Source organism: Bombina bombina, chromosome 1 (assembly GCF_027579735.1).
Source record: "Bombina bombina isolate aBomBom1 chromosome 1, aBomBom1.pri, whole genome shotgun sequence".
Classification (NCBI taxonomy): domain Eukaryota; kingdom Metazoa; phylum Chordata; class Amphibia; order Anura; family Bombinatoridae; genus Bombina; species Bombina bombina.
The window spans coordinates 579277255-579302263 of record NC_069499.1 but is presented as its reverse complement, the minus strand read 5'-3'; the positions used below and the strand labels follow the sequence as shown (position 1 = coordinate 579302263).

At 38.8% G+C, this 25009-nt stretch overlaps 1 protein-coding gene across 3 annotated transcripts in view; it reads right to left on the bottom strand.

Annotated features, from left to right (window-relative positions):
- The window catches only part of LOC128645666 (putative methyltransferase DDB_G0268948), a 201569-nt gene that overhangs the window by 101408 nt on the left and 75152 nt on the right, over positions 1-25009 (bottom strand). For all 3 annotated transcript variants that reach the window (XM_053698817.1, XM_053698815.1, XM_053698818.1), the window contains exons 2-3: positions 12256-12366; positions 11531-11668 (exon numbers count right to left, since the gene is read on the bottom strand). In XM_053698817.1, coding sequence (XP_053554792.1) covers positions 11531-11641 — 111 coding nt within the window. In that variant the 5' untranslated portion in view covers positions 11642-11668; positions 12256-12366. The remainder of the gene's footprint in view (positions 1-11530; positions 11669-12255; positions 12367-25009) is intronic.

Genomic DNA, 25009 nt, shown 5'->3' with positions numbered 1-25009 from the left:
GTGGAAACACATAAGCTAGGCTGAACTGCCAAGGCACCTATCAGTTCGGCCTGAGGATCCCTCGACCTGGATCCGTATCTTGGAAGCTTGGCATTCTGTCGAGATGCCATCAGACCCAATTCTGGTCTGCCCCATCGGAGAATCAGTGAGGCAAACACCTCTGGGTGACGTTCCCACTCCCCCGGATGAAAGGTCTGTTGACTTAGAAATCTGCTTCCCAGTTCTCTACTCCTGGGATGTAAATTGCCGACAGATAACAATAGTGGGCCTCCGCCCATCGGATTATCTTGGATACTTCTATCATCGCTAAGGAACTCCTTGATCCCCCTTGATGATTGATATATGCCACAGTCATGATGTTGTCCGACTGGAATCTGATGAATTTGTTCAAAGCCAACTGAGGCCACGCCTGAAGTGCATTGAATATTGCTCTCAGTTCCAGAATATTGATTGGAAGTAGAGACTCCACCTGAGTCCAAACACACTGAGCCTTCAGGGAATTCCAGACTGCACCCCAGCCCAGAAGGCTGGCGTCCATTGTCACTATCACTCATGAAGGTCTGCGGAAACAAGTCCCCTGGGACAGATGATCCGGCGACAACCACCAAAGTAGAGAGTCTCTGGTCTCTTGATCTAGATTTATCTGAGGAGATAAACCCGCATAATCCCCATTCCACTGACCGAGCATGCACAGCTGCAGTGGTCTGAGATGAAAGTGAGCAAATGGAATGATGTCCATTGCCGCTACCATTAATCCAATTACCTCCATACACTGAGCCACTGATGGCCAAGGAATGGACTGAAGTGCTCGGCAAGTATTTAGAATCTATGATTTTCTGACCTCCGTCAGAAATATTTTCATGTCTACCGAGTCTATCAGAGTTCCCAAGAAGGGGACCCTTGTCTGTGGAACTAGTGAACTCTTCTCTATGTTCACCTTCCAACCGTGAGTTCTCAGGAAAGACAACACTGTGTCCATGTGAGATTTTGTCAGTTGATAAGTTGATGCCTGGATCAGAATATCGTCCAGATAAGGCGCCACTGCTATGCCTCACGGTCTGAGAACCGCCAGAAGAGACCCTAGAACCTTTGTGAAGATTCTGGGTGCTGTGGCCAACCCGAAGGGAAGAGCCACAAACTGATAATGTTTGTCAAGGAAGGCAAACCTTTAGAAACTGATGATGATCCTTGTGGATAGGAATATGAAGGTAAGCATCCTTCAAGTCCACGGTAGTCATATATTGACCCTCCTTGATCATTGGTAAGATTGTTCGTATAGGCTCCATCTTGAACGATGGGACTCTGAGAAACTTGTTTAGACACTTGAGATCTAAAATTGCGTTACGGATCTTGTCGTTTTAGGGTGTAACGCACACTTTTTAGCCTCACTGCAAAACTCGTAATGGCAGCGCTATGGAAGTCCCATGAAAAAACATAATTTTTACAAGTGCGGGACTGACGTTGCATTACAGGCTAAAAGGCTGTACAGCTATACAGACAAAACTTTTAATTGTTGCGGTGTTGCTTTAATGCTGAAATTGCCATTTTTTCAGCGTTAAAACATGAACGCACAACTTGTCTAGGTGAGTGATTGTTAAAACACTGTCCAAACTAATTTACAGCTTTTCATAATTGGCCACAATCAAGAGAAATATATTGTTTTAACAGTTCAAAATGAATCTTTACCTCATAAAATGCCTGCGTATATAAAGCATAGAAAAAACAAATCCTCATCATATCTTCATATATTGTTCTCCATTCCAGAAGCCTTAATACAGCCGTTAGCAGGTTTTTAATACTGAGATAATATCTCTAATTTCAGACTGTGTAACATCTATATAAACTAGGGTGTGGTGTCTTGCTATACAGATGATTAATAATTTAACCCTTGCTTGCTTATTTTGGTACTTCTTGTAAAGGTTTTCTTCCTAGGCCAATTATGTGCTTGAGAGTAAGAGAAGTAATAAGGGGTGTAATGTTTTATGGAAATGAAATACAAGAAAAGAGGCGCCGTATGTGTGAATCTGTAAAACCCAGCATCAAAGATAGAGCAAGTGCAGGGTACTCACAATGTGGAAAGGCACCCAAATGTGCCTATAGACGCGGGCTGATATTTTCAGCACACCAGCTAGCTGTATAAGGCACCCCAGGATATCCTCCGCTGGAAATCTGTGTGTCTTGGCTGACTGTGAGTAATAGGTCCAGCAGTATAAGGATCAGGAGCTAGGTGCAAACAAAAGCACACAACTGTGTGAATCTGTAAGGATTCAATAATTAGTTTGCAACCTGTGTAGGGTACTCACATTCTAAAGCGGCACTCAAATGTACCAATAGAGGCAGGCTGGTTTTCACAGCAAACCAGCTGGCTGTATAGGATATGATTCAGGATACTCCACAGCAGACAGGATCACAAGGTAGCTCAGAATATATATATATATATATATATATATATATATATATATATAAAAACAGCAGCAATGAGGATATATGATTTAAAAAAAGGATTTAATAATGATAAAATAAAATACATATATCACTCATGCATTATGAGTAAAAAACATGCAACGCGTTTCTCGGTATACACCGTTTCATCAGGCATCTGGACTTTCCATCATCTGAGTCCGTTTTCCGTTCTTGATTTGGGACTTTGGTATATAGAAGTACATTTATATTGTAATGTTGTAATACCCTGTATTTGGTGATTTATTCAGGGGTCTGTGGATTTTCATACATGGTTGCGTGTATATATCTATATAGTTATATGCTTACCTAATACTATTACAGCTATACTATATTATATTACACTGTGAAATATACAGGTGGCCCTCGGTTTACAACGGTTCAATTTAAGCCGTTTCAGAATAACAACCTTTTTTTCAGTCATGTGACTGCTATTGAAAAGCATTGAGAAGCAGTGCATTGATTAAAATAGCCAGTAGGTGGAGCTGTCCGCTTGTGTTGCAGCAAAGATATGCAAGCCAAGCAAGCTGAAATTAATTTGTGTAACTAGACCTGAGCTATCGAGCAGTTTTCAAAGGAACAAGATCTTCCTGTCTATAAATCAGTCCAGATTGAAATGCATAGAAAGAACTGTTTGCAGAAAAATACAAGTAAAGTCTGTGTTGTGTGATTATTATATTAGGTTTATAATGTTGTTTAGCAAATGTTTTTGTTCATTTAACTTAATTTAATTATATATTTTGTGTTGTGTGATTATTTTATTAGGTTATAATGCTGTTTAGCATTTAAAGTCTTTATTTCAAAGCTCTAAAAATAATGTTTTGGTGTTACTCATGACAATTTTGAGAGGGGCCTGGAACCTAACTCCCTCACTTCCCATTGACTTACATTATAAACTGGGTTTCAATTTACAACGGTTTCGATTTACAACCATTCCTTCTGGAACCTAACCCCGGCGTAAACTGAGGGCTACCTGTACACACACACACATATATATATATATATATATATATATATATATTATAGTACATATTATATCTTATAGCGCCCCCTATTGGGTGTATTACCCTAGTTATTAGTGTAATGTTTTATACTGCACTAAAGCGCTATAACAGTGCAAAAAGAAAATGCTCTTATGTGTTCGAGCATTTTATTATTGCACTATTGCTGAGATATTACCATGTGTTTAGAGACAGTCAAGTCAAAATTAAACTTTCATGTTTCAGATAGAGCAGCAATTTTAAACAACTTTCCAATTTACTTCCATTAACAAACAGCAAGATTACAAGTGTTACAGTACAGCTATACCGCTGAAAATTGGCCACTGCGCACAGCATATGCAGGTCTCCCATATTACAGCTATACCGCTAGCATTTTAGCCTTATGCAATTCTCCATTCCGCAATGACTTGAGTGTGGAATTTTCATTGCGTTACAGTTTATACCGCCATGATCCATTCCGTAATCAGAGACTAGTATTTTCACAAAATTCATAACAAAAATGTTACAAAGTACAATAACAACCATAAACTACACTATTAACCCCTAAACCGCCATCCCCCAGCATTGCAAATACTATAATAAACCTATTAACCCCTTCTTCAAGGCGGCATCATCTTTAATCTTGTTCCCAGAGGTTCAGAGCGGTCTTCGTGATGCGTGGATTCGGAGCGCTTGTCCTCACCAGCCAATATTGATTTGAACAGCCAATAGGATGTAAGCAGCTCTCATCCTATTGGCTGATTTGAATATTATAAACATAGGAATGCAATGGTACCCCAATATAAAAGGCGTACCTTGCAAGTGTGTGCGGCAGACGATTGCATGAAGAGGATCCATGTCCCTGAAGACCACCGCCACTAAAGAGGACCAGCACTCCAGATGAGGACCAGCTCTCCGGATCCAAGCATAGCTGAAGACTGCTCCGCACCTCCGGGAAGAAGATATTGGATGGTGCCGCCCTGGAAGAAGATCTTCGCTGCCTGGATGAAAACTTTGCTCTGTCTGGACTTCTGGACTTCAGGAACGGTGAGTACATTTTCTGGGGTTATTGTTAGGTTTTTTTAAAAAAAACATTTTTAATTACATTTTGTTTTTTTATGGGCACAAAAGAGCTGATTGCCCTTTTAAGGGCAATTCCAATACAAATGCTCCTTTAAGGGCAATGGTAGCTTAGGTTTTTTAGACTTAGGTTTTTTATTTTGGGGGTTGGTTGGCAGGGAGTTAGGGGGGACTTTTTAGGTAAAAGTGCTGACTGCTTCAGGGCAATGCCCTACAAAAGGCCCTTTTAAGAGCTATTGGTAGTTTATTGTTAGCTTAGGGGTGTTTTTACTTTGGGGTGTTTTTTTTGTTTTTATAGGGGTATTAGATTAGGTTTAATTTTTATTATTTAGGATAATTTAGTTTATTATTTTTTGTAATCTTAGTGTTTTTATTTTTCCTAATTTTAGTGTTTTTTTGTAATGTTAGTTTTTTTTTATCTTTTCATAGTGTTAGGATTTTTTAATATTGTAATTTAGTTTTTTTATGTTTAGTTAATTTTATTTCTTTTTTTAAATAGTAATGTTAGGTTAATTTATAGTTTAGTCTTAGTTTTTTTTTATTTCACAGGTAAGTTTTTATTTATTTTAATGTAGTTACATTGTAAGTTTAATTTAAAGTTAGCAGGTGTTAGGTTTAGGGGTTAATAGTTTAATTTAGTGTGGGTCGGTGGTTTAGGATTTAATAGGCTTAAAGTAGTTGCGATGTGGGGGCCGATGGTTTAGGGGTTAATAGGTTTATTTAGGTTTATTTAGTTGTCAGTGATACAGGGGCGGTGGTTAATAGTTTTATTTAGTGTCAGTGATGTCAATGTTAGGTTTTCACATAACTTTCTTTTCCCCATAGACATCAATGGGGATTGCGTTATAGCGATCGCCATTCCACGATCACAGGTGTTAGTTTTTTTCTAACACTTTCTCTCCATTGTTGTCTATGGGGGAAAATGTGCACAAGCACGTCAATTCATGCCTTGGCTTTTGTGCGGTATGGGGCTTAACGCACATATCGCATAACAAAAGAAGGTTTTTGTGAAACTTGTAATGGCAGCGCTGTGGAGAGTGCGATACTGCTAATTTATTTGCTTTATTTACGCACCGGGTTTAGCGTACAACTTGTAATCTTGGTGAAAATGTGCACAGTATTTTTATATTTATACAGTTTATATTTATACTTTTTGAGTCACCAGCTTCTTCTGAGTATGTGCAACAATTCACAGAATATACATATATGCATTTGTGATTGGCTGATGGAAATAGACATAACTGAAACTTGTCAGAAATTGTTTTTACTACTCAGACTACTTCAGACTAAGTGCAATTGGATTGTCTTGTTATCAAGCTATTGTTGATTATGCAAATCTAGTGTATTTAATAGTCCTTTAATACCATTTATTTAAACTCCTTCAAGCATTTGGCTTAAAGGGACAGTCTACACAAGAATTTATATTGTTTAAAAAGAAAGATAATCCCTATATTACTCATTCCCCAGTTTTGCATAACCAGCACGGTTATATTAATATACCTTTTTACCTGTGTGATTACCTTGTACCTAAGCCTCTGCAGACTGCCTCAGTTCTTTTGACAGACTTGCATTTTAACCAATCAGTGCTCACTCCTAGGTAAGTCCACGTGCATGAGCACAATGTTCTATATATGGCACACTTGAACTAATGCCCTCTAGTTGCGATTTAAAAAAAATGCATTCAGATAAGAGGCGGCCTTCAAGGGCTAAGAAATTAGCATATGAGCCTACTGTACCTAGATTTAGCTTTCAACTAAGAATTCCAAGAGAACAAAGCAAAACTGATGATAAAAGTAAATTGGAAAGTTGCTTAAAATGGCATGCCCTATCTGAATCATGAAATTTTTTTTTTACTAGACTGTCCTTTTAACACTTGAGCAATAGCCTCAGGTCACCCCTATTATGTGAGGGATTTAGCGAATTAGTGCTGACATACAGATGTTAGCACGTCCTAGGAAATTACTTTGAACTTGTAATAGGAGCAGAAAAATTAAAGCACTATGGATTTAAAGTGATGGTTAACTTTCCCCTATAAAAGCAAATCCAGAATGTTCGTTTTATTTTAGGTGGAGTTTAATCCATAAGTTATAATGAAGATACTCTATAACTTACTTTTTAATTTATAATTTAAAATACCCTAGACTCCAGACACCCACTTCAGAAGTATTTTTTTTTCTGTGAGCTAATTGTTTGAACTTCTCTCCAATCCATGCTCTCACCTTAAGGCATTTTGTTGTAGCTAAAGTGATAATTGGACAACAATTCAAACCTTTAGTTCACAGAAAAAAAAATACTTTTGAAGTGGGCAGTGGAGTCCAGGGTAAGTGCAGGCTATTTACATTTCATATCTACTGTATATTAAAAAGTAAGTTATAGAGCAACTTCATTACAACTGATTAATTAAACTTCATCTAACATATCACTAACATTCCGGATCTGTTTTTATAAAGGAGAGAGAGTTTACCATTACTTTAACTCTGTTTGTGCACAATAATGTGCTGTGTTTGTGCACAATATTGTTAATATTTTTGTGATCTAGGCCTAATTGAATGTTAGATAAAAATATATAAAGCAAAAATTAACCTCAAAATAATATTTAGATGCATTTTAAAATGTTATATTAGTTGTTAAAATATTGAAAAATAAGTGTAAAGTTTTAGTGTTCATAAAGCTATAGGCACTGCCATGACGTAAACTGGGTTTCCATTTCTGTTGAGGCCAAATCAGAGGCAGTCACTAGACAATGACTGTGGAGAAAATGCAGCACAAACAAATGATATATATTTTTTTAAATTTAATAACATGGGTTGCAAAGTGGGTGGGGTTTCAGCAAATATCAGCACAAACGCAGCACAAGCAAATGGTATACAATATTTGTTTTTAAAATTTAATACCATGGGGTGCAAAATGGGCATATTTTCAGCAAATATAATGCACAATATCTCCGAAACCAAACAAAAAACAAACATGGGGTGCAAAGTGGGTGGGGTTTCATAAAAAAATAATGCGCAATGTCTCTGAAATCAAACCGGCACAAACTATTGGCTAGATTTAGAGTTTTGTCGGTAAGGACCCGCGTATCTAACGCTGGCTTTTTTCTGGCCGCACCTTTAAAATAACTCTGGTATTGAGAGTCCACAGAATGGCTGCGTTAGGCTCCAAAAAAGGAGCGTAGAGCAAATTTAACGCAACTTCAACTCTCGATACCAGAGTTGCTTACGGACGCGGCCAGCCTCAAAAACGTGCTCGTGCACGATTCCCCCATAGGAAACAATGGGGCTGTTTGAGCTGAAAAAAAACCTAACACCTGCAAAAAAGCTGCGTTCAGCTCCTAACGCAGCCCCATTGCTTGCTATGGGGAAACACTTCCTACGTCTGCACCTAACACCTTAACATGTACCCCGAGTCTAAACACCCCTAAACTTACACTTATTAACCCCTATTACACTTATTAACCCCTACACTTATTAACCCCCAAGTTCAATCCGATTGGCTGATCCAATCAGCCAATCAGATTGAGCTCGCATTCTATTGGCTGATCGGAACAGCCAATAGAATGCAAGCTCAATCTGATTGGCTGATTGAATCAGCCAATCGGATTGAACTTGATTCTGATTGGCTGATTCCATCCATGGAAGATGATGGCTCCCGAAGAAAGAAGATAGAAGATGCCGTTGATAGAAGACTTCATCCGGATCATGGACCTCTTCAGCTCCCGCTTGGATGATGACTTCAGCCGGATCATGGACCTCTTCAGCCCCCCCCCCCTTGGGCTTGGATCAGGACATCGGAGGAGCTCTTCTTGATCGATCGGTGAACCTGGTATGGTGAAGATAAGGTAGGAAGATCTTCAGGGGCTTAGTGTTAGGTTTATTTAAGGTTTTTTTTTTTGTTAGATTAGGGGTATGTGGGTGGTGGGTTGTAATGTTGGAGGGGGGGTGTTGTATGTTTTTTTTACAGGCAAAAGAGCTGAACTTCTTGGGGCATGCCCCGCAAAGGGCCCTGTTCAGGGCTGGTAAGGTAAAAGAGCTTTGAACTTTAGTAATTTAGAATAGGGTAGGGCATTTTTTTATTTTGGGGGGCTTTGTTATTTTATTAGGGGGCTTAGAGTAGGTGTGATTAGTTTAAAATTGTTGTAATATTTTTCTTATGTTTGTAAATATTTTTTTATTTTTTGTAACTTAGTTCTTTTTTATTTTTTGTACTTTAGTTAGTTTATTTCATTGTAGTTATTTGTAGGAATTGTATTTAATTTATTTATTTATAGTGTAGTGTTAGGTTTAATTGTAACTTAGGTTAGGATTTATTTTACAGGTAATTTTGTAATTATTTTAACTATTTTAGCTCTTAAATAGTTCTTAACTATTTAATAGCTATTGTACCTGGTTAAAATAAATACAAAGTTACCTGTAAAATAAATATTAATCCTAAAATAGCTATAATATAATAATAATTTATATTGTAGCTATATTAGGATTTATTTTACAGGTAAGTATTTAGCTTTAAATAGGAATAATTTATTTAAGAAGAGTTAATTAATTTCGTTAGATTTAAATTATATTTAACTTAGGGGGGTGTTAGTGTTAGGGTTAGACTTAGCTTTAGGGGTTAATACATTTATTAGAATAGCGGTGAGCTCCGGTCGGCAGATTAGGGGTTAATAATGGAAGTTAGGTGTCGGCGATGTTAGGGAGGGCAGATTAGGGGTTAATACTATTTATTATAGGGTTAGTGAGGCGGATTAGGGGTTAATAACTTTATAATAATAGCGATGCGGTCCGCTCGGCAGATTAGGGGTTAATAAGTGTAGGCAGGTGGAGGCGACGTTGAGGCCGGCAGATTAGGGGTTAATAAATATAATATAGGGGTCGGCGGTGTTAGGGGCAGCAGATTAGGGGTACATAGCTATAATGTAGGTGGCGGCGCTTTGCGGTCGGCAGATTAGGGGTTAATTATTGTAGGTAGCTGGCGGCGACGTTGTGGGGGGCAGGTTAGGGGTTAATAAATATAATACAGGGGTCGGCGGTGTTAGGGGCAGCAGATTAGGGGTACATAAGTATAACGTAGGTGGCGGTCGGCAGATTAGGGGTTAAAAAAAATTAATCGAGTGGCGGCGATGAGGGGGGACCTCGGTTTAGGGGTACATAGGTAGTTTATGGGTGTTAGATTTCTAACGCTCACTTCAGCCACAACTCTAAATACCGGAGTTAGAAAGATCCCATTGAAAAGATAGGATACGCAAATGACGTAAGGGGATCTGCGGTATGGAAAATTCGCGGCTGAAAAGTGAGCGTTAGACCCTTTTTTTGAGTGAGTCCAAATACCGGCGGTAGCCTAAAACCAGCGTTAGGAGCCTCTAACGCTGGTTTTCACGGCTACCGCCAAACTCCAAATCTAGGCCTATAGTTTTTGCAGCACAAATCAGCATAAACGCAGCACAAACAAATAGTATATTTCTTTTTAACTTTCCAGTGAAAACTGAATGTCCTGCTACCCTATTATTTGTTTCGTATTTAAATAGTTTAACGGAAGAATACAAAAAAGTAATTAAACATAATTACTGCTTTTTTTTTGCATGTGTTCAAATGTCTAAATCTAAATGCACATATCTAATGAATATCTATTTAAATTATAACTAGTGCTACAAGTGTGAAGCAATTAAATACACTGCAGCAGGTGCTTGATAAAGCCCTCTCAGGGTGAAACGCGTAGAATTTACTCCAGAAAGCTTGTTTTTATTTGGAACCCATCAAAGATTGAAATACACGCAAAAGCTGCGATCCAGCCCCTCCTGTGGACTCTCTAATTTTTTGATTTAGGAGATAAAGCCGCTGCAAGGACCAGGGATCTGATCAGCAAATAGCGAGTATTCACGTTTACCACTACAACCATCTCTAAACACGGCTACAGCAGGCACAAATTGTCTGACTTAAGTTCAACAAGCATCATTGCAGTAAAAGGAAGAATTCATCAATTAATATATTGGCCGATATATTTTTACGGAACGCCAGACATTCAACCTATCAGAAAAGGGGTGTGTGACCCAAACCACCAATCACCACATCAGCGAGCTGTTTTGTCTTTAAGCCGCGAAATACACCACCATACTGGGACCCGGTGCAAGGGCAGAATCAACACACGCCCGGTCTGTCAGCCTCCAAAACATCTCCAACTGTAAGGTACCTTACGATTTGCACAATTGTGACTTTCACGTATGCAGTAACACTGTAGTATATACCACCAAATATGCCCAGTTAACTGCTGCTGAGCAAACTTCTTGTCGACAGATACCACTGATTGCAAGGGAGACGTCCCTAATGTTTTAATTATATCGATTGTTGTTTTATTGATTTTTTTTTAAGGATTAAATATTTTATGCAGTAACTGTCACAGAGATTTATTTTTGCTACACATTCTGTCATTTATTATCTATACATATAGACCTTAATTGTCCACCACATCTAACGTATACACGTCACTATTTTAATATTTTTTGTATTAAACTCACATTAGTATTGACGATGTCAAATAGGTAAAAACCTCTATCACATTTTCTGTTTACTAAAATACGCTGTCACTATATCCAATTAAGAATTGAGACACAAAATATTTTCTCTTTCAGGTAACAGAAGGATAATATTAAGATATCCATATCACATGTTCATTTTTCCACATTTCTATTTTTTTACTCTAACGGATAGCCGTCTATTGATATAATAGTCACAATTTTGGTAGTGTTATCCTAGCTAATTTAACCATTAACGCCAGTTACCCCCTTTTTTAATTATAGCACCTACACTTTTTTAAACTACTGAGGAGGAGTAGTTTATCTTTTAACCAGGCATTTAGGATAACAGTTAGCGCCAACGCTCAATTCTATACACTTGATCACTTCTATGCCTTAATACGCCCCTGTGTTGATTACATATAAGTTGAATAGTAACCAAGCAACAGCTAGATGTATATAGACCTTCTAATCTCATACCCACCTCTCCCACAGTCCCACATACCTTTTTTTCCATATACGATAATATCAGATCTATGATATCTTGTGAGGGTGGGGGCATGTATCTATGATACATTGATGAGAATTCATTTTGTTTGAATATACGATTAGACATTTAAATGTTTTAGAAGGAAGTCGCTCACTGGAAACACAGAGAAAAAAGGAAAAGATTAATGCAATGATGGTAAAATGAAAGAAAAAAACAAACAATTACACTTAACTACATTCTATAATAAATGAAAACAATGGTGAAGACACTTTTTGCCAGTTGCACTCTCTTGCAAAAGGTTGTCAAATACAATATTATAAATATTCTATTATGTGAAATTTTAAAGAAATAGTCTAGTCAAAATTTAACTTTCAATCAGCAAGCGCTACCCTGGTGCTGAACCAAAAATGGTCCGGCTCCTAAGCTTACATTCTTGCTTTTTCAAATAAAGATACCAAGAGAACAAAAAAAATTATAATAGGAGTAAATTAGAAAATTGCATGCTCTATCTGAATCACGAAAGTTTAATTTTGACTAAACGCTTTAAGCCTAATAATAAATAGTTGAAACATATAAAAGCAACTTTGGAATATATTAAAGTAATAAAATGGTTGTTTCATTTTCCTTTTGCAATTATAACAATCCTACTAAATGTATTCAGCCTTCACAGGACTGATATAAACAGTGATAAAATGTGTACACAAACACATACTGCATCAATAAAGTTAATCGATACTTACACTTCTAAATCCCTGAAGACGTCTCAAAATCCTGAAAGGTGATTCTAGCTCTTGGGACTCTGTGATTATTATTATATAGGATGTTGCGAGCTGTGACTTGCAGATGGCAATCTGCCAAAATAAATAAAAAAAATATATATCATCTTTAGTGCAAAAAGTATATAGAGGATTCCAATTATAAAATTAGTATAGAGTGCATTATTTTGAAGTTGTTATCTGAGAAACCCAATTAAGGACACATTTGAACCAGAGTTAGCCTTGAGAAGTCAGCAGGGTGCATTTCTGGTTCTGAGACAGCAGAAATATGAAGGAATGTTTAGTTGCTGTAAAATACAGTACTGTTTATGTTTCAGAGCAAGAAGAGAGGTAGAAAAACACAACTATCTGGTTTCAATAGTCTAGAATATTTGCCCGTTACAGTGAGTATTGAAAAAAGGATCACCACCCCTTGAAAATAGTCATATTTTATTGCTTTGCAGCCTGAAATAAAGACAGACACTGATTTTGTTTATCCAGTTGTAATTACTCAATGCAACTTATAACATCCAAGTTAAAGATATAAAACCAACATGTCAGGCAAAAATAAACACAATTCAATAACAGAATCACTGAGTTGGAAAAAGGATCACCCCCTCCTAAAATTACTTGTAAACTCAATCAGGTGTATCTAATCACCTTCGCAACGGCAAGAACAAAGCCATTTGACCTTCAACTGTGATCAGCTGTGGGCATATTAATTAGTTCAGCATGAAAAGAGCTTTCCTGGAGCATCTCAGTCACTGGTAGTGCAACTGAAGCAAACAATCAACTATGGATGGCAATGCACTGTCAAAAGATCTCTGGGATAAAGTTGTCGACACAAGTCAGGAGATGGATACAAGAAAATATCAAAGGCTTTATCAATGTCAGGTATTGGGATATTCCTTTAAGACCTGATCCTCTGTTCCCTATATAAAGCTCCTCCTATTCCTGCTCACTGCTAAGTATTTTGCTTTTATAGGTTACTCTACCTCCCAAGGACCAACACCTCTTAGCCTGTTCTCAAGAAATTATTCTCTAGAACCTTTTCACACAAGTCTGGAAGACTACTTCATATTCAAGGATCCAACTCTTCTCTACAGTGGTTTGTGTCCACAACCTTTACCTCATAACCTTTGTTCTGCTCGTTCTCTTTCCTTTCTAAGCTCAGATTCATGTGGAGCAACAAGCCGCATCTGATGATGTCACACAGCACACGCTGCTCTCACAGAACTCAGCGTGAGACTCCGTTTTCACTGAATTCAGCACACGCTGCTTCGCCTCTGAAACACGATAAAACTGTGACGGTATCACCCGCTCAGTAATTTTATTACAAAGACTTGCATACACTGTATACTATCAAAGGGTCTTCTTCCATGTTACTGATACATATACCCTAATTAACTCAGCAATTATTACACCGCAACTATACTTGTTTATATGAACTGCCTTGGGTCTGATATTCATATGCTCTGTTTACCTGCATAGAACCTCTGAAAGACATCTCTTGCTTGTTTTAATATCGCATAACAAAGTATCATTATACAGATAGGCCTAGATTTGGAGTTTTGTCGGTAAAGACCCGCGTAGCTAAGCCCGGCTTTTTTCTGGCCGCACCATAAAAATAACTCTGGTATTGAGAGTCCACATAAAGGCTGCGTTAGGCTCCAAAAAAGGAGCGTAGAGCATATTTAACACAGCTTCAACTTTCGATACCAGAGTTGCTTACGCAAGCGGCCAGCCTCAAAAACGTGCTCGTGCACGATTCTCCCATAGAAAACAATGGGGCTGTTTGAGCTGAAAAAAAACCTAACACCTGCAAAAAAGCTGCGTTCAGCTCCTAACGCAGCCCCATTGTTTCCTATGGGGAAACACTTCCTACGTCTGCACCTAACACTCTAACATGTACCCCGAGTCTAAACACCCTAACCTTACACTTATTAACCCCTATTCTGCCGCCCCCGCTATCGCTGACCCCTGCATATTATTATTAACCCCAAATCTGCCGCTCCGTAAACCGCAGCTACTTACATTATCCCTATGTACCCCTAATCTGCTGCCCTAACATCGCCGTCCCCTATATTATATTTATTAACCCCTAATCTGCCCCCCACAACGTCGCCTCCACCTGCCTACACTTATTAACCCCTAATCTGCCGACCGGACCGCACCGCTATTATTATAAAGTTATTAACCCCTAATCCGCCTCACTAACCCTATAATAAATAGTATTAACCCCTAATCTGCCCTCCCTAACATCGCCGACACCTAACTTCAAACATTAACCCCTAATCTGCCGACTGGAGCTCACCGCTATTCTAATAAATGTATTAACCCCTAAAGCTAAGTCTAACCCTAACACTAACACCCCCCTAAGTTAAATATAATTTAAATCTAACGAAATTAATTAACTCTTATTAAATAAATTATTCCTATTTAAAGCTAAATACTTACCTGTAAAATAAATCCTAATATAGCTACAATATAAATTATAATTATATTATAGCTATTTTAGGATTTATATTTATTTTACAGGTAACTTTGTATTTATTTTAACCAGGTACAATAGCTATTAAATAGTTAAGAACTATTTAAGAGCTAAAATAGTTAAAATAATTACAAAATTACCTGTAAAATAAATCCTAACCTAAGTTACAATTAAACCTAATACTACACTATCAATAAATTAATTAAATAAACTACCTACAATTACCTACAATTAACCTAACACTACACTATCAATAAATTAATTAAATATAATTCCTACAAATAAATACAATTAAATAAACTAGCTAAAGTACAAAAAATAAAAAAGAACTAAGTTACAAAAAATAAAAAAATATTTACAAACATAAGAAAAATATTACAACAATTTTAAACTAATTACACCTACTCTAAGCCCCCTAATAAAATAACAAAGCCCCCCAAAATAAAAAAATGCCCTACCCTATTCTAAATTACTAAAGTTCAAAGCTCTTTTACCTTACCAGCCCTGAACAGGGCCCTTTGCGGGGCATGCCCCAAGAAGTTCAGCTCTTTTGCCTGTAAAAAAAAACATACAATACCCAAGCCCCCCAACATTACAACCCACCACCCACATACCCCTAATCTAACCCAAACCCCCCTTAAATAAACCTAACACTAAGCCCCTGAAGATCTTCCTACCTTGTCTTCACCTCACCGGGTTCACCGATCTGTCCAGAAGAGCTCCTCCGATGTCCTGATCCAAGCCCAAGCGGGGGGCTGAAGAGGTCCATGATCCGGCTGAAGTCTTCATCCAAGCGGGGCAGAAGAGGTCTTCCATCCGATTGAAGTCTTCATCCAAGCGGCATCCATCCGGAGCGAAGCGGCAGCATCCTGAAGACCTCCGACGCGGAACATCCATCCTGGCCGACGGCTGAACGACGAATGACGGTTCCTTTAAATGACGTCATCCAAGATGGCGTCCCTCGAATTCCGATTGGCTGATAGGATTCTATCAGCCAATCGGAATTAAGGTAGGAATATTCTGATTGGCTGATGGAATCAGCCAATCAGAATCAAGTTCAATCCGATTGGCTGATCCAATCAGCCAATCAGATTGAGCTCGCATTCTATTGGCTGTTCCGATCAGCCAATAGAATGCGAGCTCAATCTGATTGGCTGATTCAATCAGCCAATCAGATTTTTCCTACCTTAATTCCGATTGGCTGATAGAAGCCTATCAGCCAATCGGAATTTGAGGGACGCCATCTTGGATGACGTCATTTAAAGGAACCGTCATTCGTCGTTCAGTCGTCGGCCAGGATGGATGTTCCGTGTCGGAGGTCTTCAGGATGCTGCCGCTCCGCTCCGGATGGATGCCGCTTGGATGAAGACTTCAATCGGATGGAAGACCTCTTCTGCCCCGCTTGGATGAAGACTTCAGCCGGATCATGGACCTCTTCAGCCCCCCGCTTGGGCTTGGATCAGGACATCGGAGGAGCTCTTCTGGACAGATCGGTGAACCCGGTGAGGTGAAGACAAGGTAGGAAGATCTTCAGGGGCTTAGTGTTAGGTTTATTTAAGGGGGGTTTGGGTTAGATTAGGGGTATGTGGGTGGTGGGTTGTAATGTTGGGGGGCTTGGGTATTGTATGTTTTTTTTTACAGGAAAAAGAGCTGAACTTCTTGGGGCATGCCCCGCAAAGGGCCCTGTTCAGGGCTGGTAAGGTAAAAGAGCTTTGAACTTTAGTAATTTAGAATAGGGTAGGGCATTTTTTATTTTGGGGGGCTTTGTTATTTTATTAGGGGGCTTAGGGTAGGTGTAATTAGTTTAAAATTGTTGTAATATTTTTATTATGTTTGTAAATATTTTTTTAGTTTTTGTAACTTAGTTCTTTTTTATTTTTTGTACTTTAGCTAGTTTATTTAATTGTATTTATTTGTAGGAATTATATTTAATTAATTTATTGATAGTATAGTGTTAGGTTAATTGTAGGTAATTGTAGGTAGTTTATTTAATTAATTTATTGATAGTGTAGTGTTAGGTTTAATTGTAACTTAGGTTAGGATTTATTTTACAGGTAATTTTGTAATTATTTTAACTATTTTAGCTATTAAATAGTTCTTAACTATTTAATAGCTATCGTACCTGGTTAAAATAAATACAAAGTTACCTGTAAAATAAATATAAATCCTAAAATAGCTATAATATAATTATAATTTATATTGTAGCTATATTAGGTTTTATTTTACAGGTAAGTATTTAGCTTTAAATAGGAATAATTTATTTAATAAGAGTTAATTTATTTCGTTGGATTTAAATTATATTTAATTTAGGGGGGTGTTAGTGTTAGGGTTAGACTTAGCTTTAGGGGTTAATACATTTATTAGAATAGCGGTGAGCTCCAGTCGGCAGATTAGGGGTTAATGTTTGAAGTTAGGTGTCGGCGATGTTAGGGAGGGCAGATTAGGGGTTAATACTATTTATTATAGGGTTAGTGAGGCGGATTAGGGGTTAATAACTTTATAATAATAGCGGTATTATAGGGGTAAATAGGTGTAGGTAGCTGGCGGCGACGTTGTGGGGGGCAGGTTAGGGGTTAATAAATATAATACAGGGGTCGGCGGTGTTAGGGGCAGCAGATTAGGGGTACATAAGTATAACGTAAGTGGCGGCGCTTTGCGGTCGGCAGATTAGGGGTTAATAGGTGTAGGTAGCTGGCGGCGACATTGTGGGGGGCAGGTTAGGGGTTATTAAATATAATACAGGGGTCGGCGGTGTTAGGGGCAGCAGATTAGGGGTACATAAGTATAACGTAGGTGGCGGCGCTTTGCGGTCGGCAGATTAGGGGTTAATAGGTGTAGGTAGCTGGCGGCGACGTTGTGGGGGGCAGGTTAGGGGTTAATAAATATAATACAGGGGTCGGCGGTGTTAGGGGCAGCAGATTAGGGGTACATAAGGATAACGTAGGTGGCGGTCGGCAGATTAGGGGTTAAAAAAATTTAATCGAGTGGCGGCGATGTTGGGGGACCTCGGTTTAGGGGTACATAGGTAGTTTATGGGTGTTAGTGTACTTTAGAGTACAGTAGTTAAGATCTTTATGAACCGGCGTTAGCCCAGAAAGCTCTTAACTACTGACTTTTTTCCTGCGGCTGGAGTTTTGTCGTTAGATGTCTAACGCTCACTTCAGACACGACTCTAAATACCGGAGTTAGAAAGATCCCATTGAAAAGATAGGATACGCAATTGACGTAAGGGGATCTGCGGTATGGAAAAGTCGCGGCTGAAAAGTGAGCGTTAGACCCTTTTTTGAGTGACTCCAAATACCGGAGGTAGCCTAAAACCAGCGTTAGGAGCCTCTAACGCTGGTTTTCACGGCTAACGCCAAACTCCAAATCTAGGCCATAGATTCTTAAGTCAAAACTCAACGCTGTAATCATCTCTTGTATAAAGTTAATTGCTGTTGCAAAACTTGCCAAATTCACAAGTCAGGAATAACAGGTGCATTAGCTATTCTATTCTCTAACTTTTAACTCTATTTAAAGAGACACTTATTCCAATTTACTCTGGTTGTTTCTGTTAGCATTAACCAATTGACTGCCTCAGTCACCCTCAGATCTATGAGCAAAAACTTGGTTCTAACTACATCTATAGAGCCACAGGTTTGGTGTGAGGCTGAGTAGTACATAAATAGGTTACTTGTTTATTACCTTTCCCAAGTCTAACCTTACAACCAATGCCTAGAAGCACAGTGAAGTCTATTATTAAGAAGTGGAAGGTATTTGGTACAACACAGACACTCTCTGGATCAGGACGTTGCTTCAAACTGGGTGAAAGAGCCAGGAGGAAACTGGTCAGAGAGGCTACCAAGAGGCCCACAGCAACTCTGAAGCAGTTGCTGGAATTTTCTGACAAAGAGAGGTCATTGTGTGCATGTGACAACAATATCACAAATTCTCTACAAATGTGGCTTGTAGGGTAGGGTTGCAAGAAAAACGCCACTCCTCAAGACAGGCCACATGCAGTCACGACTGAGTTTTGCCATAACACACCTAGGAGATTCTGAGGCCACATGGAAAAAGGCGTAATTGTCAGATGAGTCTAAAATTTAATTATTTGGCCTCAACACCAAACAATATGTCTGGAGGAAATATCATACAGCTCACCATCCAAATAACACCATACCTACAGTAAAGCATGGAGGTGGTAATATCCTGTTGTGGGGGTGTTTCTCTGCAGCAGGCACTGGAGAACTTGTCAGGGTAGAAGGAATAATGGATGGGGCAAAATAGCATTACATTCTTGAGGAAAATCTGCTGCCCTCTGCCAGGAAGTGGTCAATGGGAAGAAGGTTTTCCTTCCAGCATGTCAATGACCCAAAGCACACAGCAAAAATGACCACACAGTGGTTGAAGGAGAAAAAGGTGATTGTCCATGCATGGCCTAGTCAGAGCCCAGATTTAAACCCCATTGAATATCTGTGGCATGACCTGAAGACTGCAGTCCACAAACGGTCACCATCAAATGTAACGAAACTGGAGTAGTTCTGCAAAAGAAGAGTGGGCAAATATTGCACAGTCTAGGGGGCCCATTTATCAAAGGGCTTGCGGACCTGATCCGACACTGCGGATCAGGTCCGCAAGACCTCGCTAAATGCGGAGAGCAATACGCTCTCCGCATTTAACATTGCACCAGCAGCTCACAAGAGCTGCTGGTGCAACGCCGCCCCCTGCTGACTCGCGGCCAATCGGCCACCAGCAGGGAGGTGTCAATCAACCCGATCGTATTCGATCGGGTTGATTTCCGGCGATTTCTGTCCGCCTGCTCAGAGCAGGCGGACAGGGTTATGGAGCAGCGGTCTTTAGACCGATGCTTCATAACTTGTGTTTCTGGCGAGTCTGAAGACTCGCCAGAAACACGGCCCTTCAAGCTCCATACGGAGCTTGATAAATGGGCCTGTAGATGTGCAAAGTTAGTAGAGACATATCCCAACAGACTAAAGGCTGTAATTAAAGCAAAAGGTGGTTCAAATAAATACTGACACAAGGGGGTGATCCTTTTTGCAACTCAGTGATTCTGTTTTTGAATTGTCTTTATTTTTGCCTGACATGTTGGTGTTATATCTTTCACTTGGGTGTTATAAGTTGCACTGAGTAATTACAACTGGATAAACAAAAACTGTGTCCGTCTTATTGCAGGCTGCAAAGCAACAAAATGTGATTATTTTCAAGGGGGGTGATTATTTGCAATACCCACTGTGCATCTAGTAAATAATACCTAGGTAGCATTATCATATTGTCTAAAAGTTCTTTCAAATAAAGGTTATATAATTAGACCCTTCACCTCCATGACTCTCAGAAAATAACTTGCCCAAAGTACTGGAGAATGTTTAGCATTTGTGCAGTGGTGACTCTAGGAACAATATATAGGGGGGGGGGCACATAAGATACCACAGTCAAAACTGGGGGGGCACTAATAATTTTCACGACTAACAATTATTGTATATACATGCGCACACACATTATATATATATATATATATATATATATATACTGTATATATATATACACACACATACATACGTTATATATATATATATATACACACACACAAATATACAAACACACAGACACATAGACACATACTACACACTCACTCATATTTACACACTCTTATAAACACACATACCCAATCAAGCATTACATACATACAAACACTACACACTCACACTCTCTAACGCACACAGATACTCACAGACCCGCAACGACACTGACAAACACACACACACATACTCACAAACAGACAGAGATACAATCAAAAGTGAAGAGTGCAGAAGAAAACAAAGTGTGTTTTTTTGTTTGTTTTTAGTTACACCGTACTCACACATCTTGCAAAAGGATTTTTGTACAAAAGCCCTGTACGTAGAAACTTTAGGACAAATACTATGAGAATTTAAGGATATCATAAGAACAAATCTTACAAATAGGTAAAAAAGCCATTAACATGATTAAACACATAGGTAAAATTCTGAACATAGTGCTGCAAGTAATTGCTTTTCTGATTGGCTCAAAAGTGGCAATATATAAACCTCTTTCATTGGATTAAACACAATATCTACCTAGGTCAGTACTGCAAACATTAGATTATTTAACTGAATTGAGCATACCATTTTTGCAGCAGGTTATCTGTAAAGTCTGTGGAACTTTACTAACAGACTATAGTATATCACCCCCCTGAGTTTCTGTACATTAAGTACTGTGACTTGTCTAATTCCGATTATCCTAGCTTTGTGAAGGAATAATCTAGATTTTATTAAAGAGACAGAGGCGAGTATTTTGCTATATATCTTTTCACTTTACTGCAGACAGCATTTTAACAGACATTAAATTTAAACAAACAATAAAGACAAGAATGAATAAAACATATAAACCAATGAAAACAAGGCTTGAAATATAATGGACAAAAATGACCAATGAGAAGAGTCCAGCAATTCATAAAATGACCAGAAACTGTCAAATCTTCCTCTTTGATCTTTGAAGGAAAACCATTAAGAATATTGTCAGAAAAGTAACACAAAATTCCCAGAAACATCAGGATGGAGAAAAACAGGAAAACAGAAGAAAAACAATCTTGATTGAAGAACTTTCTAAAGCTTGGTATAGAAGAAAACTTGCTTGGAGTCAAGTCAAATCTTGGAGATGTTGATTGGAGTATTAGTCTAGTAGACTCAGAAGGTTCCCGGAAAACCTGAAGAGGAATTTTGCACTAAAACAAAAACATGAGAAAATAATCAGCTAGATTTAGAGTTCTGCGGCCAAAGGGGTGCGTTAGCTACGCGTGTATTTTTTCCCCCGCACCTTTTAAATACCGCTGGTATTTAGAGTTTTCTGAAGGGCTGCGTTAGGCTCCAAAAAGGGAGCGTAGAGCATAATTTACCGCCACTTCAACTCCAAATACCAGCGGTGCTTACGGACGCGGCCAGCTTCAAAAACGTGCTCGTGCACGATTCCCCCATAGGAAACAATGGGGCAGTTTGAGCTGAAAAAAAACTTAACACCTGCAAAAAAACAGCGTTCAGCTCCTAACGCAGCCCCATTGTTTCCTATGGGAAACACTTCCTAAGTCTGCACCTAACACCCTAACATGAACTACGAGTCTAAACAGCCCTAACCTTACACTTATTAACCCCTAATCTGCCGCCCCCACTATTGCTGACCCCTGCATATTATTTTTAACCCCTAATCTGCCGCTACGTACACCGCCGCAACCTACGTTATCCCTATGTACCCCTAATCTGCTGCCCCTAACACCGCCGACCCCTACATAATATTTATTAACCCCTAATCTGCCGCCCCCAACGTCGCCGCCACCTACCTACAATTATTAACCCCTAATCTGCTGACCGGACCTCACCGCTACTATAATAAAGTTATTAACCCCAATGCACCTCACTCCCACCTCAAAAACCCTATAATAAATATTATTAACCCCTAATCTGCCCTCCCTAACATCGCTGACACCTAACTTCAAGTATTAACCCCTAATCTGCCGACCGGACCTCGCCGCTACTCTAATAAATGTATTAACCCCTAAAGCTAAGTCTAACCCTAACCCTAACACCCCCCTAAATTAAATATAATTTAAATCTAACAAAATAAAATAAATCTTATTAACTAAATTATTCCTATTTAAAAATAAATACTTACCTGTAAAATAAACCCTAATATAGCTACAATATAAATAATAATTATATTGTAGCTATTTTAGGATTAATATTTATTTTACAGGCAACTTTGTATTTATTTTAACCAGGTACAATAGCTATTAAATAGTTAATAACTATTTAATAGCTACCTCGTTAAAATAATTACAAAATTACCTGTAAAATAAATCCTAACCTAAGTTACAATTAAACCTAACACTACACTATCAATAAATACATTAAATAAACTACCTACAATTATCTACAATTAAATAAACTAAAATAAAAAAAGAATACAAGAATTTTAAACTAATTACACCTACTCTAAGCCCCTTAAAAAAATAACAAAGCCCCCCAAAATAAAAAAATGCCCTACCCTATTCTAAAATAAAAATTGTAAAGCTCTTTTACCTTACCAGCCCTTAAAAGGGCCTTTTGCAGGGCATGCCCCAAAGAATTCTGCTCTTTTGCCTGTAAAAAAAAACATACAATCCCCCCCCCCAACATTACAACCCACCACCCACATACCCCTAATCTAACCCAAACCCCCCTTAAATAAACCTAACACTAAGCCCCTGAAGATCTCCCTACCTTGTCTTCACCACGCCGGGTATCACCGATCCGTCCAGAAGAGGGTCCGAAGTCTTCATCCTATCTGGCAAGAAGAGCTCCTCCAGAGGGTCCAAAGTCTTCATCCCATCTGGGCAGAAGAGGACATCCAGACCGGCAGACATCTTCATCCAGACGGCATCTTCTATCTTCTTCCATCCGGCGTGGAGCGGGACCATCTACAAGCAGCCGTCGCGGAGCCATCCTTCTTGACCGACGGACTAATAACGAATGAAGGTTCCTTTAAGGGGCGTCATCCAAAATGGCGTCCCTCGAATTCTGATTGGCTGATAGGATTAGCCAATCGGAATTAAGGTAGGAAAAATCTGATTGGCTGATTGAATCAGCCAATCAGATTAAAGTTCAATCCGATTGGCTGATCCAATCAGCCAATCAGATTGAGCTTGCATTCTATTGGTTGTTCCGATCAGCCAATAGAATGCGAGCTCAATCTGATTGGCTGATTGGATCAGCCAATCGGATTGAATTTTAATCTGATTAGCTGATTCAATCAGCCAATCAGATTTTTCCTACCTTAATTCCGATTGGCTGATAGAATCCTATCAGCCAATCGGAATTTGAGGGACGCCATCTTGGATGATGTCCCTTAAAGGAACCTTCATTCGTCGTTAGTCCGTCGGTGAAGAAGGATGGCTCCGCGTCGGCTGCTGGAAGATGGTCCCGCTCCGCGCCGGATGGAAGAAGATAGAAGATGCCGCCTGGATGAAGATGTCTGCCGGTCCAGATGTCCTCTTCTGCCCGGATAGGATAAAGACTTTGGACCCTCTGGAGGAGCTCTTCTTGCCAGATAGGATGAAGACTTCGGACCCTCTTCTGGACGGATCGGTGATACCCGGCGTGGTGAAGACAAGGTAGGGAGATCTTCAGGGGCTTAGTGTTAGGTTTATTTAAGGGGGGTTTGGGTTAGATTAGGGGTATGTGGGTGGTGGGTTGTAATGTTGGGGGGGTATTGTATGTTTTTTTTTACAGGCAAAAGAGCAGAATTCTTTGGGGCATGCGCTGCCAAAGGCCCTTTTAAGGGCTGGTAAGGTAAAAGAGCTTTACAATTTTTATTTTAGAATAGCGTAGGGCATTTTTTTATTTTGGGGGGCTTTGTTATTTTTTTAGGGGGCTTAGAGTAGGTGTAATTAGTTTAAAATTCTTGTAATCTTTTTTTATTTTTTGTAACTTAGTTTAGTTTATTTAATTGTAGATAATTGTAGGTAGTTTATTTAATTTATTTATTGATAGTGTAGTGTTAGGTTTAATTGTAACTTAGGTTAGGATTTATTTTACAGGTAATTTTGTAATTATTTTAACTAGGTAGCTATTAAATAGTTATTAACTATTTAATAGCTATTGTACCTGGTTAAAATAAATACAAAGTTGCCTGTAAAATAAATATTAATCCTAAAATAGCTACAATATAATTATTATTTATATTGTAGCTATATTAGGGTTTATTTTACAGGTAAGTATTTATTTTTAAATAGGAATAATTTATTTAATAAGATTTATTTTATTTTGTTAGATTTAAATTATATTTAATTTAGGGGGTGTTAGGGTTAGGGTTAGACCTAGCTTTAGGGGTTAATACATTTATTAGAGTAGCGGCGAGGTCCGGTCGGCAGATTAGGGGTTAATACTTGAAGTTAGGTGTCGGCGATGTTAGGGAGGGCAGATTAGGGGTTAATAATATTTATTATAGGGTTTTTGAGGCGGGAGTGAGGCGGATTAGAGGTTAATAACTTTATTATAGTAGCGGTGAGGTCCGGTCGGCAGATTAGGGGTTAATAATTGTAGGTAGGTGGCGGCGACGTTGGGGGGGGGCAGATTAGGGGTTAATAAATATTATGTAGGGGTCGGCGGTGTTAGGGGCAGCAGATTAGGGGTACATAGGGATAATGTAGGTGGCGGCGGTGTGCGGTCGGCAGATTAGGGGGTACAAATTTTTAATAGAGTG